Genomic DNA, 15793 nt, shown 5'->3' with positions numbered 1-15793 from the left:
ATCATTTTAATGACAAAATATTAGGAGTAATATATGAAAATTATAAAAAAACAGTTATTTGAACTTAGTGATTGCACCATCCATTGTTTTACTTTAACCATTGATGTAACTCCTCATGTATTTCATGTTCTCTTGTCCGTATTTAGTTACTGACTATGATGACTATAATTGTTCATATATTACATGTGATTTCTCGTAGTTGGTGTTGCCATGCATATATTCATTTTTATGGTAAGAAATTAGGATCAAATCATGCGGTCAACAAGTTGTTAAATCGTGTCTTTAGATATCATCGGGGGCGGATCTACTAAGGCCCGTGAGGATGCCATGCCACCCGCAAGCTTTGATGAAAATGCTGTGTATATATGTATATATATACATAAGAAATCGTATAAATAGTTAGATTGCCACCCGGAGTAACAAATGGCCTCATGGTGCCAATGGCAAAGCGCGTTAGTTTCCTCCTTGGTGACCAGGGTTCGAACCTCAATTACAACATTTAATTGAACTTTTGGCTTGCTGCAGTAAATAGACATTACACATTAAATTCCACAAATTTATGAACCCATTTATATCAGTTGCCTCTTTCTTTTTTTCTTTTTCTTTTTTCATTTCCTTAATTCCTCTTGACTTGCTTTTAATAATTACTATTTATTAATTCTTGACTTTTTTTCCTCTCTTATTAGTTATTCGTTTAAATATAAGAAGTTAAATTATCATAAGTTTTATAGTCCAAAGTTCTAATCCGTGTGCCAAGTTGTTGTAATTATTACGTGTTTTCATTCTATCGTTTTGTCTAATATAAATGGAAAAAACTAATAACCTGACCCGAAACCCAACATAATTGACCAAAATTTTACTCTATTTGGAATCGGAAAAACAAAAGTGGCATCCGGAGCCTCCAAAGCCTGGATCCGCCTCTGGATATCATGATGCAATCATATTTAATTTCAACTAGATATGTATATTTCTAGGCTTTCACAGTATTTATATATTACTGATAATAGGCAAAATACATCAAATCCACCCCAAACTATACCCAAAATGTCGAGTTCACACTCAAACTATACAGGCGACCTATTACACACCTGAACATCTAAAAATTGAATTTATTACCACCTCAATACAATACATATATAACCAGTTGCATAAAGGGAGGTGTGACACACTCGCTGCCACATCAGCGACACGTCAACGCCACATTGGATATCTTTTAAATTTTAATTTTATGTTATTATCCTTTTATTTATTCATTTGATTTCCTATTGTTAATTATGTGTACCCTAATTAATTTCTAATTAACCATAAAATCCTCCCATAATTACATCTTCTCAATCATTAAGCCATCTCACCACCCCATTTTACTAGAACCACCATATCCGCCATCACCCCCACCACCAATTTCACCACAACCATATCCGCCACCACCCCCACCACCAATTTCACCACAACCATATCCGCCACCATCAAATTTGCCACCACCAATTTCACCACCACCATATCCGCCACTACCACCACAATCAATTTCACTACTACCATATCCATCATCACCGTCAAACCTACCATCAAACCCACCACCACAAAATAAAAAAATTAACTACAAATTTCACCACCCACAACCAAATCAACCATTAAATTGCTTCACAACTACTGCCACTATAAGAAATTGCAAACAATCACCATAAATTCAAGATAACCGCCATTAAACCACCACCATTGCCGCCAGCCCGCCAACCAAATCCACCACTGAATTTACAAATCATTATTGATGATTTTTAACAATGTAATATTAAGACAGGTTAAAGTGAGAGAAAAATAAAAGAAATTGAAGATTGATCGGAAAAAATGGAAGCTTGCCGGAAAAAATTTCCGGCCAAGATCTGTTACACTATTTTCATATGATGACAATGAAGATTCTTGTCCTACAAATCTTATAGGAAGAGTAATCCAAATCAGAATTCAAGAATCTTTTTACGAACAAAAAAAAATGAAAAGACAAATTTAAAAATAGAAGTGCAATTGAAAGAAAAAGGTCAATTTATTAGAAGAAGAGGAATTGGTGGTGAACGGTGAAGAAGAGGAATTGACATTGGTATTTTGATTTTGGTGGTGGTGGGTTTAATGGTAGCTATTGAAATTAGTGGAGGTGGTGGCTATTGAAATCTAGTGTTGGTGATATATATGGTGAAGAAGGTGGAGGGGAAACGGGGCGGTGTGATGGTGGTCAACTTTAGGGTTAGAGCTGGGGGTGGCGTGAGGGTGGAGGAGGGAGGGGTGGGGGGGGGGGGGGAGGGGGCAGCATGTTAAATGAAAAAGGAAAAGAAAAAGAAGAAGAAGGTGCAGTGAAGAAGAAGAAAGGAAGGAGAAAGGGAGGGTTGGGTTGGGGATTATAATTTTTTTTAATTAAAAAAAGAAAATAATAAATAAATTTTAACTAAAACGCGCTTCTTTTTTAATTATTTTTATAATTTATGCCACATCAGCTTGTAGGGTGGTAATAAATTCAGTTTTTAGATGTTCAGGTGTGTAATAGATCGCCTGTATAGTTTGAGTGTGAACTCGACATTTTGGGTATAGTTTGGAGTGGATTTGATGCATTTTGCCAATGATAATATGATGATATCATAAGAATTTTAGTGCATCCTCAAGATGTGCTTTTAGATACTCCAATAGAATTGCAACCTGTTTAGGTGGTAATCCGTATTTTTGAATCCGTATGTAAAGAATTACAAACAATTCTTTCAACAAAGATGCCAACTAAATAGGATTGGTCGAAAAATTATGAAGCGAGGACTGAACCTTAATATACCGGAGGGCAGAACAATACAATTTTAGGGTCTGTTCGGTATGGAGGAATATATTTTCCAATTTTCTCACGTTCGTTTGGTAAAAAAATTTGAAAAACATTTTCCGCAAAATTGGAAAAAATGACTTCCCTAATAAAAGTAGGGAAAACAAGTTCACAAGTTCATCCACCAACCACCCTACCACCACCCAACCCAATTCCAACCACTCCCAACCCCCACCCTACCCCCTGTCCAAAAATAATTGTTTTTTGAAAAAAAAGTTTTGACATTATTTTTGGGTTTTTGCACCCCCCACCCAAACCCCGCACCCTACCCCCTTGCAAAAAACTTTTTTTTTTTTTTTAAAAAAAGTTTTGATTTTTTTTTTGCACCCCACCCCACCCCGCACCCTACCCCTTCCCCACGCCCACACCCCTATCCCCCCTCCCACGAAAAAAGAAATTTGACCTTTTTTTTTGGTTTTTTGCACCGCCCCCACCCAAACCCCGCACCCTACGCGCGCTCCCCATCCAGCACAAAAAATATTTTTTTTTAAAACTTTTTTTTTCCACCCCCACGCCACCCCGCACCCTACCCCCCCCCCCCCCCCCCCCCCCCCCCCCCCCGGGCAAAAAAATTTTTTTTTGAAAAAAAGGTTTTGACATTTTTTTTGGTTTTGTGTAGCCCCCAACCCCTACCCCACCCAGTACCCTACCCCCTCCCCCCCCCCCCCCCAAAAAAAAATATTTTTTTTGAAAAAAAAGTTTTGACATTTGTTTTGGTTTTTTGCACCCCACCACCCCTCCCCCCCCGGTGCTCCAAAAAAATTGAAAAAAAGTTGACAATTATAAAAATTGAATGTTTGCGTGGTTAAAAATTAAAACTTTTGGAAGGGGTGATGGGGTATTTTTGGGGGGGTGGGGGGGGGGTGGCGTGGGGGTCTGTGGTGAAAAGTTTTTTTTTTTTTGGGTAGGGGGTGTCTAGGGGTGTAGAAACCCGCAAAAGACAATAAAAAACTTCAAAACAAAAATGTTGGGGTTGGGAAGGGGGGTGTTGGTGTGGTATGGGTTCCACGCAAAGGGGGGGGGGGGTGATGGGGGATGTGGTCATGTAGAAAATTTAGAAAAAAAAATTAAAAACTTCAAAAAAATGTTGTGGGAGGGTGGGGGGTAGGGTGCGGGGGAAGGGGGTGGTGTATGGGTTACGGGAGTGGTTGTGGGTGGGGGTGCAAAAAATAAATAAAAAATGGAGAGGGTGGGGGCATAGGGGTATGTGGGTGGGAGTGGGGTGTGGGTGGGGGTGGGGGGTATGGGGTTGGGTTGGAGTTGGTGAGGGTTGGGGTAGGGTGCAAAAAACAAAAAAAAAAAAATCAAAAGAATTTTTTTTTGGACGGGGGGTGGGGGCGTAGGTGGGTGGGTGGGAGTGGGGTGTGGGTGGGTTGGGGGTATGGGGTTAGGTTGGAGTTGGTGAGGCTTGGATGAGTATTTTCTGAAAAACGTTTTCTATCAACCAAACGAATATGAGAAAATAAGTAAGAAATTCACTAATTTTTCACTACCCAAACGAACATGAGAAAATATTTTCTAGGAAAACATTTTCCTCCGTACCAAACACACCCTTAAAGTTATATAACTTACTTCACTTTTTGGTACATTTAAATAAAAATAATTTTTAATTTGTATTTTCTCATTTTACTCTTAGCAACACGTTTTACTGGAATGACGTGACATATTTAACAAAATATATACAAAGGGAGTATATGATAGGAGGATGTGTTCTTCCAAAAGAGTATTGTGATTATTTTACTATGATAGTAATAAGTTAATGACTAGTTATAGAGTTAACTTTCTGTTGATTTAGTGCAAATGAATAAATTTTTTGTCAGATCTAAGATCTGTGTCCACTTGACAGGATAGAACTTTGGCTTCTGAGCTACAGCAACCCTTCCATTTTTGGTACTACTATTTTTTATTACTACTCCATTACTTTTAATAGCATGCAAGTATAAGTGCGTCTTTCCACTTGACAAGATGGCATTTGTACTTTGATTGAACTTTGGGTTTCGAGCAATATATCTCTCCTCTTAGACCCACCACCCACAAATTTCTTCACTTGTCTCCTTCTTGTTCTTGAGCTATATATATATTCCATAACGTGGGTGGTGGTGGGCTGTTAGGATTATCTCTGCAAAATGGGAGGTTCTTGCAATGAACGCCTTGATTTTGGCAAAATGGGTTATGGGTACACTCTCTTTTTGCTTTATCATTTGCATGACTCATGTTTAATATAGTATGTAAATATTTCAACTTTAGACTAGTGGGTCTTTTTCCTTTTTTCCTATTTATTGCAAGTGAGTTGATCTGATATGCTCATTCGTTTTTTTTTTGTTGAACTGTTTGATTAGTGGAATTTATGTCTTGAGGCGACCAGATTTACAAGTATGACTGTGTTTTAACTCTTTCAGATACTAAAGTTATATACTTGTAAATCAGATCCCCTCAAGACATAAGTTCCACTAATCGAACAGTTCAAAAAAATAAAAATAACGTATCATATCAGATACAAGTATGAATGTGTTTTAACTCTTTCAGATACTACTAAAGTTACATACACGTTACAAGTTGATTTAACGTGTAACTTGAAACTTGATTTTGTGTAAATTTATCAGTGTAAGTTTCAAGATTAAAACTTTCCTAGTGTGCTGTGTGCATTTATCAGTGTAAGTTTCAAGATTGGAACTTCTTTAGTTTTGGATTGAGTTGCACTGATATTGATGTCTATCTTCATGTAGATTTCTTCCATCTCAATAATCTTCAGCTTTTTAGAGTTTCTTCTTATAGTTTCTTGGTTGTCCTGATTATCTGATTTTGGATTTCTGATAGATGCAAGCACTATAGGAGAAGATGCAGGATTAGAGCCCCTTGCTGCAATGAGGTCTTTGACTGCCGCCATTGTCACAATGAAGCCACGGTAATTTTGATTCACCAATCCGTTAATCACTTCTATTGTCTTAACTTACTTATGTTATCTGTCTAATGGAAGTTAATCACGTTTACTGTGTGTTTGTTTCAATAGAGCATGTGGCGCAAAATTTTTGATAGGCATGAACTAGTTCGAGAGGATGTCACGCAGGTTATATTTCTACTATTTTCATTTCCAGTTATTCATCTGTTACGCCTAATTGTTGCAAAATTTCTTAACATGAGGTATGTGTTCTTTGGGTATTTCAGGTCATCTGCTCAGTTTGTGATACGGAACAGCCAGTAAGTGTCGTTTGACTTGATTCGCACCCTCTTTCTCTGTTGGTATTACTTGAGTTGATACTACAATGTCTGTTTCCATTTCAATCTAGGTTGCTCGCGTTTGTACAAATTGTGGTGTCAATATGGGAGAATACTTTTGTGAAGTGTGCAAATTCTACGATGATGATGTAATATACTGTGCCTTCTACTAATATGTGATTAACTCGCTTACCTCTAAAACACGGCAATCCCATAATTGTTTTGGGGTTTAGACCCATTTAGCCATTACATTCCCGTAATACTTATTCTGGACTCCCCTGTGACAGGTAGACAAAAGGCAGTTTCATTGTGATGATTGTGGAATCTGCAGGTTAGTGTACAACATAGCACAGGGCATTTGTTGCTTTAAGCGGTAAATAACTTATTTTTTAGGAAGTTCTATGTCTGACATGTATTCTGTGCACAGAGTTGGTGGTCGCGGGAACTTCTTTCATTGCAAGAAGTGTGGTGCGTATTGCAATTTCCTATCATTATGATTCGAAGCTTTGTGGAAATTAGTTCTTTTTCTTATGTATAATATTTTTCTTCACTAACATATAAATCAACGGGAGATTATTGAGACTATACTATGAAACTCCAATGGGTCTAATCTTCTTTGCTATTCTTCCTTATAATTACTCTCTATGAACTTGTATTTTGTGAGGGTGAGGAAAGCATTATTAGTAATTAAAACTAATTGGATTACGATCTGAAGAATGAGGTACTTCTTTTCTACATAGTCTGAAGGAAAGACCAGGAATGATAAGCACATTGTAGTGTAGCTGTGTTTTCTTTGTTCAGCTTGCTCTCCTAATACTTTAGTCCTGCTCCTTGATATGGGGGCATCCTGACCTATCTTCAATTAGAACGAATGTAACTTTGATTGTATACATGCTAAGATTACCAAGGTGAACGTTAGAATTGTATTGACACCTTAGAGGCATAAATGTTGTTTGGTAAGTGATTATACCCTGGATATCACTTGTAATACAAACTACATTTACATGTGTCTTCATTTTTACAGATCTCTCTGTTGTTTTTTCTCCCTTCAGATAGTGGAATGTATGAGTGTTGATGTTTTCTTTCCTAAATCTACTGGCTAAATGCAAATAGAGAATCTACTGTAAGAGAACTGAGTAAAGCTTTTCAATTTCATTTCTATTGCTCATTTAGGGAATTCGCCAATTATGTGTTGAAAATATCGCTTTCTTCTTTCTAATTTGGTGTTGCACACAGTGGCCGGTCACATAATGTTGTGGCTTCTTCATTCCTGTTATTTTGTTGCTACATTTGCTTCTTCACCTACTTATGGCTTTCATTCTGCAGGCTCTTGTTATTCAGTCAGTCTGCGCAATAACCATTCGTGCGTGGAGGATTCCATGCGGCATCATTGTCCTATTTGTTATGAGGTATGTTACATAACTGTAGTCTTCCCCCTGTGGATCCCGCCTTCAAATGGTCTTGTCATTCATAATGCTCTAATTCTTCAAGTGCAGTTTCTCTTTGATTCTCTGAAAGACACAACTGTAATGAAATGTGGGCACACAATGCACACAGAATGCTACCACGAGATGATAAAGCGTGACAAGTAATCACTTATTATTTATCTATTTATGTTGTTTTTTGAGTCTCGTTGGATGGAATGAAAAGTTTAATCTTTACTGACTTCCATTTTATTGTTAACTCAGATTCTGCTGTCCAATATGCTCTAGATCAATTATAGACATGTCCAAAGCTTGGGAACAAATGGATGAGGAGGTAGGTTTAAATTTTAATACTGGGAGGTTGGTCGTCGTCCAATTCCCTGAGAGTGCATCTTACCATAGCAATTGATTACATGCTTAATGAACTTTTTCATGGCTGATTGCTGTTTAAGCATATTCTAGAACTACTTCTATTCTTAAGGAATCAGACCTCAGAACAGGTAAAGCATTACGACTTGCAGGTTAAACTATATGATTCAAGTTCAATTTCTTGAATATTGATTTGTCCAATTGCTTGAGGATGCATAATCTTTTCATCGAAAATTACACATGCATAATCACTTGAGAAAAGGTTCAGCATCTTACACAAATTTTTGGAGGACTATAAGACCTTCTTGCTCCTCTCTTTTCAGCTAAGTTCGGTCTTGGAACAAATTTTTTGTATAGTTAGATCTTCCACAAAAGTCTAGCTGATTATGGTGAGGGAGAGGTGAAGTCTCTCCCGTGGTAGAGTCCACATTCTTTATGGAAGGCGAAAAGAGAGACATCTGGCATCCAGTTTTTCCATTTAAACAAGGATTTGTGTTTTATCTGCAATGATCATATGCTAGTTAAGGATGCATTTTGAACCATGTGGTATGGTCCAACATGTCTGGAAAAGCAGCTTAATTCCCATTAGCACATTAACCTCTTCTACTTTGTAAAATGGTTGTGGTTTATGATGCTGACAGCTGCAGAATTTTCCATTCTCCTTTTCACTGTCCCAGGGTCGACAAAATTTACGCTAAGTCCACATCTGAGTTCACAAATCTGTGGGCAGTCTTTAGTTATGTCTGTTCCTGTACTTCTTAAGTTGGTCATGCTGTATGCTCAATATTTTGCAATTTCAGACTGTTTGTTTCTTTTGGTTGTTCGGGTGGGGGTTAAGTTTTCTCTAATCTTATTTTCAAGAGTTCTGTTTACCTAGCTGTATTCAAGTCCTACACTAAAAGTAAAAATTTCCTTTCTTCAGATTGAAGAGACAATCATGCCTGAAGATCTTAGATATAAGAAGGTACTTCCTTTTGCTTGACCCCATATTTGTGATATGTAGTTATTTTGGCCGTTAGTTACAGAGGAAAACCAAGGGGGGTTGGGTGTTTAATGTTTGCGCAGTGTCTCAATGCATGTAGAAGTCCATGCTATTGGTCTTCAATTACATGCTGAACTTCCTTTGGTTTTTCTTAACTCACCTAACCTGTTAATTGCAGGTTTGGATTCTTTGTAATGACTGTAATGACACAACTGAAGTATTTTTCCACATAATCGGGCAGAAGTGCAGACACTGTCAATCATACAACACCCGTATGATTGCACCTCCTGTTCTTCCTCAATAACAACTTTCTACTCCAGAAAAACTGATTGTTTTGCGCCGCTAAACCTGGTGGTGTGGATGTGGAACAGAGGAATTATGGTGTTACCTTCATTATTACTACTATTAATTCTTTGGTGTCGTTTCTGCATGATTCATGGCTATTGCAACAATTCAACTCTTGTTGCAATGTGGAAGCATTTGTGACATGGATTTTTTCTCCAAAGACGTGAGAGCAAAACCCAACTAATTTGTTTCAGGAGTCGGGACTATACAGGTGTACACATATATTGTCTTAACATTTCAAGGGCCTAGCTAATCTTGAGCTTCAAAATTGAAAATGGAACACGTTTTAGTATGGTAGTTAATATTGTTGATTTGATTCCATCTGCTTACAGGTTTATGTTATGAATTGTCATTCCAAATCTATATCAATTGAATCTGCTCAAAATGTGAACAATAAAGAGGGCAAGAATCATCTAAGTAGTGCTAGTGTGTGAACCAAACGGATGGATAAAAATATAGTAGCTAATCCTTATTTTACAACCCAAGTTAATTTCCTTTTTGGGCAGGACAGACTTGAAAAGAATTTCAATTGCAACCCTGCCACTTTGGAATTTGGAATTTGATCAACACATTTCTACTCTGATATTTGGACTTAATTAGGCAATCCTATTGTGCTTCTGTTTTTGGTAAATTGTTATGATTTCTCCTCACAATACCGGAAGGTGCATTAATAGAAAAACAAACATCAAACTTTTTCCTTTATACTTTTTGGTAAGTAATAGCTAAACACTAAGTTCTTTCCTTTTAGTTTTTGGTAAATAATACCAGCTAAAAACTTTTAAGTTTTTTCCTTTTCCTTTTTGGTAAGTAACAACTTCCAATGAGGCCACGTCATTGCTTCCTCTATCTATAAAAGATCTAAAATAAAAACAATGTTCACAACAGAAGAGAAAAGGAAAGGAGAAAAAACTTGAGGGAGCTTTTCCATCATGGAGGAAATACAAGACACTAATACTACAACTCTGAAGGTTCTAATGGTTCCATGGTTAGCTCATGGTCATGTAATCCCTTATTTAGAACTAGCCAAGAAACTCTCCAACACCAATGTTTTCTCCATATACTTTTGTTCAACACCTATCATTCTCAATTCCATCAATCAAGAAAATCTACCAAAAAACATCCAACTAGAAGAATTCCCTTTACCATTATCAATACAACTTCCTAGCCACCACCACACCACCAATGGCCTACCAAAAAACCTGCTTTCAACCTTAATCCAAACTTTTGGAGAAGCTGACTCAACCTTTGCCAAAATTCTTGATTCACTCTGTCCTGATTTGCTTATATTTGATGGTTTTCAACCATGGGCACCAAAGCTTGCTTCTTCAAGAAAAATTCCTGCCATTCATTTCATGATTGTTGGCTCTGCTTCCATATCGTTCTTCTATCACCATTATCTCTATGCTGGCATAAGAAACTTTCCATTCTCAGGAATTTTCCTTAAGGATTATGAGGTAAAGCAACTCCAACTTGCCGCAGAAATGAACAACATAGGACCAGATGTTGCTTTCTATGCAGTGGAAAAATCCCATGAAATTATCTTGACCAACACTTGTAATGAAATAGAGGGGAAGTATGTTGATTATCTCTCAACTCTAAGCAATAAAAAAGTCATACCTGTAGGTCCTCTTATTCGTGAAACGAAAATAACTATAGAGAATGAGGAGAACTCCAAGATTATCCAATGGCTAGACAAAAAGGATGAGTCCTCTTGTGTTTATGTTTCATTTGGAAGTGAATATTTCTTGTCCAAAGAGGAAATTGAAGACATAGCTCATAGTTTAGAGCTAAGTGAGTTGAGCTTCATTTGGGTACATAGGTTTCCATTGGGTGAAGAAATTAACATTGAAAATGCTTTACCAAAAGGCTTTCTTGATAGAGTTAAAGAAAAAGGTATCATTGTGGAAAAATGGGCACCTCAAGCAAGAATTCTTGAGCATGCAAGTGTTGGGGGATTCTTGTGCCATTGTGGATGGAATTCGATACTAGAAAGTTTACATTTTGGAGTTCCTCTTGTAACCATGCCTATGCACCTTGAGCAACCTACTAATTCAAGAATGGTGGTCGAGCTAGGGACAGCTATGGAGGTTGTGAGAGATGAAAATGGGAAACTGAATAGAGAAGAGACCGCAAAAGTGATAAGAAATGTGGTGATGGAGAAGAATGGTGGAGAAAAAGTGAAGGCAAAGGTGAAAGAATTGAGGAAAACGATAAGAGAGAAAGGAGAAGAAGAGTTTGATCAAGTTGTCAAGAAGTTATGGCATCTTTCTACCAAGATTAAGTAGTGAACACTTTGATGGCATAAAAGAAGAGTGCAAAATGGAGTGATTTTATTTGCGTGAAATAATTGAATGTACTGTTCTGTTTGTTCTGGAAATCTGCGGTATTTCCCTACCTTTGAATAAACGGATATGAAAGAAAAGAAATTCTATTAACCTTGCTCGTTGCACTCTCTTAGCTCTATATCTTCATCCTTAGCTCTCTGTGATAGATTCTATTTTCCTCCTCAAAAACAACTTATTTTCTGTCAATTACCTTGAAGATTTCAATCTATCTTATTCAAGTTCAAGACTTCGGTCTACCTAATTTAATTTACGTTCAAGACTGGTTATGAGAGCTGCATCCAGCAGGTCATTGTATACGGTAAAAATCAGATATATGCTAAACCGGTAAGACCGGAGACCGAGGGAAGAAAGAAACAAGCACGAGCATGAAGACTTTCTTTCGGGACCGGAGGAGTGCTTGAATCGAAGAAAGCGAAGGACATCGTTTGGTCCGGTTTCTCCATAGCCGAGTTGGTCATGGCCGTTGGCCCGGTTGATCGTGGCCGTTGACCCGGTTGATCGTGGCCGTTGGTCCGGGTGATCCGTTACACAATTGTCACGTGTCAAGACCGTTTTGTCACATTGTACTGCCAATCGTACGGGTGTTAGACCATACAACCAACCTTATCCTTTTAGGGTTTTTCTTTATTCAAAAAGGCTTTATGTTGTATGAGGCCCATAAGGCAAAACTATAAATAGGGGTCATTACCCTACTTTTAGGAGTGAGCTTCTTCAGATCTAGAACATTTGTAATAGCAAAAATATATAAATCTCTCCCTCTTATAATCTGATTTTGGTCCGGATTTATTGTGTTCTTCTTTAGATTTGTTCAATCAAACGATACTCAATATATTGGCACATACGTTTAGTGTAAATCATCGATTACTATTCAGATTATTCATAGCTGATCCTACTCCATTTTCTCTCAATCAAAATAGATTAAAGTTCAACCACATATCCTATACCTCATTTACAAATTCAATTGATTATCCAAATTCGGGGTAAACAGTTTGGCGCCCACCGTGGGGCTAGGATAATAGTGGTCTTTGATCTTAATTTATCTCTCACCCGTCAGAATCGAAAAAATCTTTTGTTCGTCTCTGTAAAAACAGACCAAATGGTTAACAGTGGACAATCTGGTCATGTCAACAACAACGAGATTGTGGCCGAAAATGAAGACAGCGGGCCACGAGAATTACCAACAAATCCTGCTGACCCGAACCCGTTAATTCGAGGGAAGGCCTCAACCGACAAAACACTGTGAATCAGGAGAATGCCGCCCAGCCGGCCATCGATCCTTTAAAAATTCACAATTCAATTACTTTGTCCCGGACACAGGGCTGGAAAGAACCGGATACCCCGGATGATAATATTGACTTACGTTTAATTTTTGAAATGTTGCAGGAACAGAGAGCAGCGATTGCTGAACAAGGAATCGCAATAGCCCAGTTGCAAAACAGAAGTGATAAAACGACCTCGGAGAAGGCAAAGGGACTGAACCCAGAAGGGATGAGGCACGGATGGTTGAGAGCAATGGGTCCAGAGCTGGTTCATCTACCGAGGTTCTGAGAATGCTCGAAACATTGGCGAAGCGGGTAGACTCGACCGAAAAGAGGATGGAAACATATAACTTTCGGGTGGATCAAATACCGGGGGCTCCTCCTATTCTCAAAGGACCGGATTCGAAGAGGTACATTCAGAGGCCTTTTCCTCCGAGTGCGGCTCCGAAATTGATCCCGAAGAGGTTCAAGATGCCGGATATCTAGAAATATGACGGCACAACGGACCCTCATGAACACGTGACTTCATACACCTGCGCTATAAAAGGCAATGATGTGGAAGAGGATGAAATTGAGTCCGTGTTGCTGAAAAAGTTCAAGAAAACTCTGTCAAAGGGAGCATTGACTTGGTACGACCATCTGCCCGAGCATTCGATCACTTCTTTCGAAATGCTCGCTGATGCTTTCATAAAAGCTAACGCCGGTGTCAAAAAGGTGCAGGCCCGTAAGGCGGATATTTTCCGTATAGCCCAAAGAGACGATGAGTTATTGCGTGAATTTGTCAACCGATTCCAAAGAGAACGAATGGAGCTTCCTCCGGTTCCGGAGGAATGGGCTACACAAGCTTTCACAAAGGGGCTCAATCCTCGGAGCTTGACGGCCTCGTTCAAATTAAAGGAAAACTTGCTGGAATACCAGGCTGTGACCTGGGCGGATGTCCATAACCGATACGAGTCAAAGATTCGGCTAGAGGATGACCAACTCGAGCTTCCCCCGGGGCCCGTAAATATGAACAAAATCTTGAAAAGATCACGAAAGAATTACGAACCGGAGGCCAGACCATCGAGGGAAAGGTATCGGCCATACTCTCATTCAGAAAAACCAAGCTTCAGAATGGAAAAATCAAGGGTTGGCCCGAGTCATTTCTCCGGGCGGGGTGATAAACGGGCCGAGTGCCCGTCGAACAGTCGAGGTCTCTCATTCAGGAGCGAAGCCAGAAGCTCGGCCAGCAATAAAGACTTGCCGAGGATATCGGAGTACAACTTCAATGTCAACACTTCGGAGCTCGTCTCGGCTATTGGCTGTATCGCAAATGTAAGATGGCCGAGACCACTAAGGTCAGACCCGGGCCAACGGGATCCGAGCGTGATGTGTGAATATCATGGAACCCATGGGCATAGAACTGAAGATTGTCGCCAGCTAAGAGAGGAGGTGGCTCGGTTACTGAAGAACGGCCATCTCCGAGAATTGCTAAGTGAACGAGCCAAAAGTCACTACAAGGAAAGTGAGACTCATAAACGGGCCGAACCAGTAGAACCTCAGCATATAATCAACATGATAATTGGGGGTACCGATACCCCACGAGGGCCGGTGATGAAACGGACCAAGGTTTGTATTGTCCGTGAGAAGCGCAGCCGGGATTATTTACCTGAGGGTTCCATCTCTTTCAGCAACGAGGATGCAGAAGGCATCCTCCAACCGCACAATGATGCATTGGTAATCTCTATACTTATTTTTAAAACTCAAATTATACGTATTTTGATTGACCCAGGTAGCTCTATACGTATTTTGATTGACCCAGGTAGCTCGGCCAACATCATCCGGTGGAGAGTGGTCGAACAGCTAAGGCTACTCGATCAGATCGTACCGGTAGCCCGGGTACTCAGCGGGTTTAATATGATGAGCGAAACCACAAAGGGAGAGATCTCATTACCGGTAAACATTGATGGATCTATCCAGCAAACGTTGTTCTATGTAATAGAAAGAGATATGAAGTATAATGCATTGCTGGGAAGACCTTGGATACATAGCATGAGGGTCGTGCCGTCGATATTACATCAGCTGCTGAAATTCCCGACCCCGAAGGGGATAAAAACCATATGAGGTGAACAGCCCGCTGCAAGGGAGATGTTCGCGGTCGAGAAAGCGACACCTCATGTTACGTCCCGTATTTTTATATATTGGGACAACCCGGATTAACTATGACAATTAAGGGCCAAGACTATTCTGGGATTTGAAGTCGGGACTTTTGACCATTTGATTTTATTTTGATACATAAGTTGAATATGAAATTGAGGGCATTGGACACTTAGGAAAAATTGGGACCACAATTCATAAAATTGGAATTTAAAAATCTTGCACCAAAAGCCATGGTGGCCGTGTGGACTTGAAATGGTCCCACACATTGTGTGGCCAATTTTAATTGGTCCAACACATGTGTGGGCCATAAACAAAGGGAGATATTTGTGGATACTTAAAAAAAAAAAGACTAAGTCATCTTTCTTATTTCCCACTTCTACACTTAGAGAAAAATAACAAGACTTGGAGAGCCTCCACTCCCCCATGGTTCTCGGCCACAACCAAGAAAAATCAAGTCCCATTTTTGCCTCTCTAAAATTATTTTTTTGGTATAAACCCACTATTTTGAGGTACCTAAGTAGCGTGGAAGTATTGTTTGGGTCATTCAACCACTCATTTTGCCCATTTGCAAACCCTAGCCTATTGGTGGATTGAAGAATAAAGGTGAGTTCTAATCTTGTTTTTGGAGTTATAAATGTTGTATGCATATTGTAGTATGCTAAAATGGATAAAAATCATGAAATATGGATTGTTGAAGTTGGGTCTTGTGTTGGGTGTGTTGACCGTGTGAAGTATATGTGTGTGGTGTGGTATTGGGTTGATGAATTAATTGCTTGTAGCATATTGATTGTCGTAGAGTGGAGAAGAGAATAAAAATCATCGATACATGTATATGTGTAGTGTAGCCGTGTATATAGCCTCCA

General features: G+C 39.0%; 2 protein-coding genes across 3 annotated transcripts; both read left to right on the top strand.

The window, feature by feature from the left end:
• Window positions 1–4591: 4591 nt before the first annotated feature.
• Window positions 4592–9508, top strand: LOC132626827 (E3 ubiquitin-protein ligase MIEL1-like). 2 transcript variants are annotated; one of them, XM_060341830.1, is made up of 12 exons: window positions 4592–4741; window positions 5669–5756; window positions 5862–5918; window positions 6017–6049; window positions 6139–6216; window positions 6355–6398; window positions 6495–6535; window positions 7394–7476; window positions 7564–7655; window positions 7756–7825; window positions 8783–8824; window positions 9021–9508. In XM_060341830.1, the coding sequence occupies exons 3-12, from the start codon at window positions 5865–5867 to the stop codon at window positions 9144–9146; spliced, it is 663 nt and encodes a 220-aa protein (XP_060197813.1). In that variant the 5' UTR covers window positions 4592–4741; window positions 5669–5756; window positions 5862–5864; the 3' UTR covers window positions 9147–9508. The 2 variants fall into 2 exon arrangements, with proteins under 2 accessions (XP_060197813.1, XP_060197812.1); XM_060341829.1 differs by lacking the exon at window positions 4592–4741 and adding an exon at window positions 4751–5027.
• A 608-nt stretch (window positions 9509–10116) lies between these two features.
• LOC132621479 (beta-D-glucosyl crocetin beta-1,6-glucosyltransferase-like) lies at window positions 10117–11588 on the top strand. Its single transcript, XM_060335769.1, has one exon. The coding sequence runs from the start codon at window positions 10117–10119 to the stop codon at window positions 11470–11472; it is 1356 nt and encodes a 451-aa protein (XP_060191752.1). The 3' UTR covers window positions 11473–11588.
• Window positions 11589–15793: the final 4205 nt, after the last annotated feature.

This window comes from Lycium barbarum, chromosome 2 (genome assembly GCF_019175385.1).
Source record: "Lycium barbarum isolate Lr01 chromosome 2, ASM1917538v2, whole genome shotgun sequence".
NCBI classification, from domain to species: Eukaryota; Viridiplantae; Streptophyta; class Magnoliopsida; order Solanales; family Solanaceae; genus Lycium; species Lycium barbarum.
The sequence above is the reverse complement of the archived record's forward strand: the minus strand, read 5'-3'. Positions and strand labels throughout refer to the sequence as shown.

Coding starts and splice junctions, on each gene's coding strand:
- LOC132626827 (XM_060341829.1), top strand. CDS start 4,978: ATGGGAGGTTCTTGCAATGAACGCCTTGATTTTGGCAAAATGGGTTAT. Junction 5,028..5,668: donor TTTGGCAAAATGGGTTATGG/GTACACTCTCTT, acceptor GATTTCTGATAG/ATGCAAGCACTATAGGAGAA. Junction 7,477..7,563: donor ATTGTCCTATTTGTTATGAG/GTATGTTACATA, acceptor CTTCAAGTGCAG/TTTCTCTTTGATTCTCTGAA.
- LOC132621479 (XM_060335769.1), top strand. CDS start 10,117: ATGGAGGAAATACAAGACACTAATACTACAACTCTGAAGGTTCTAATG.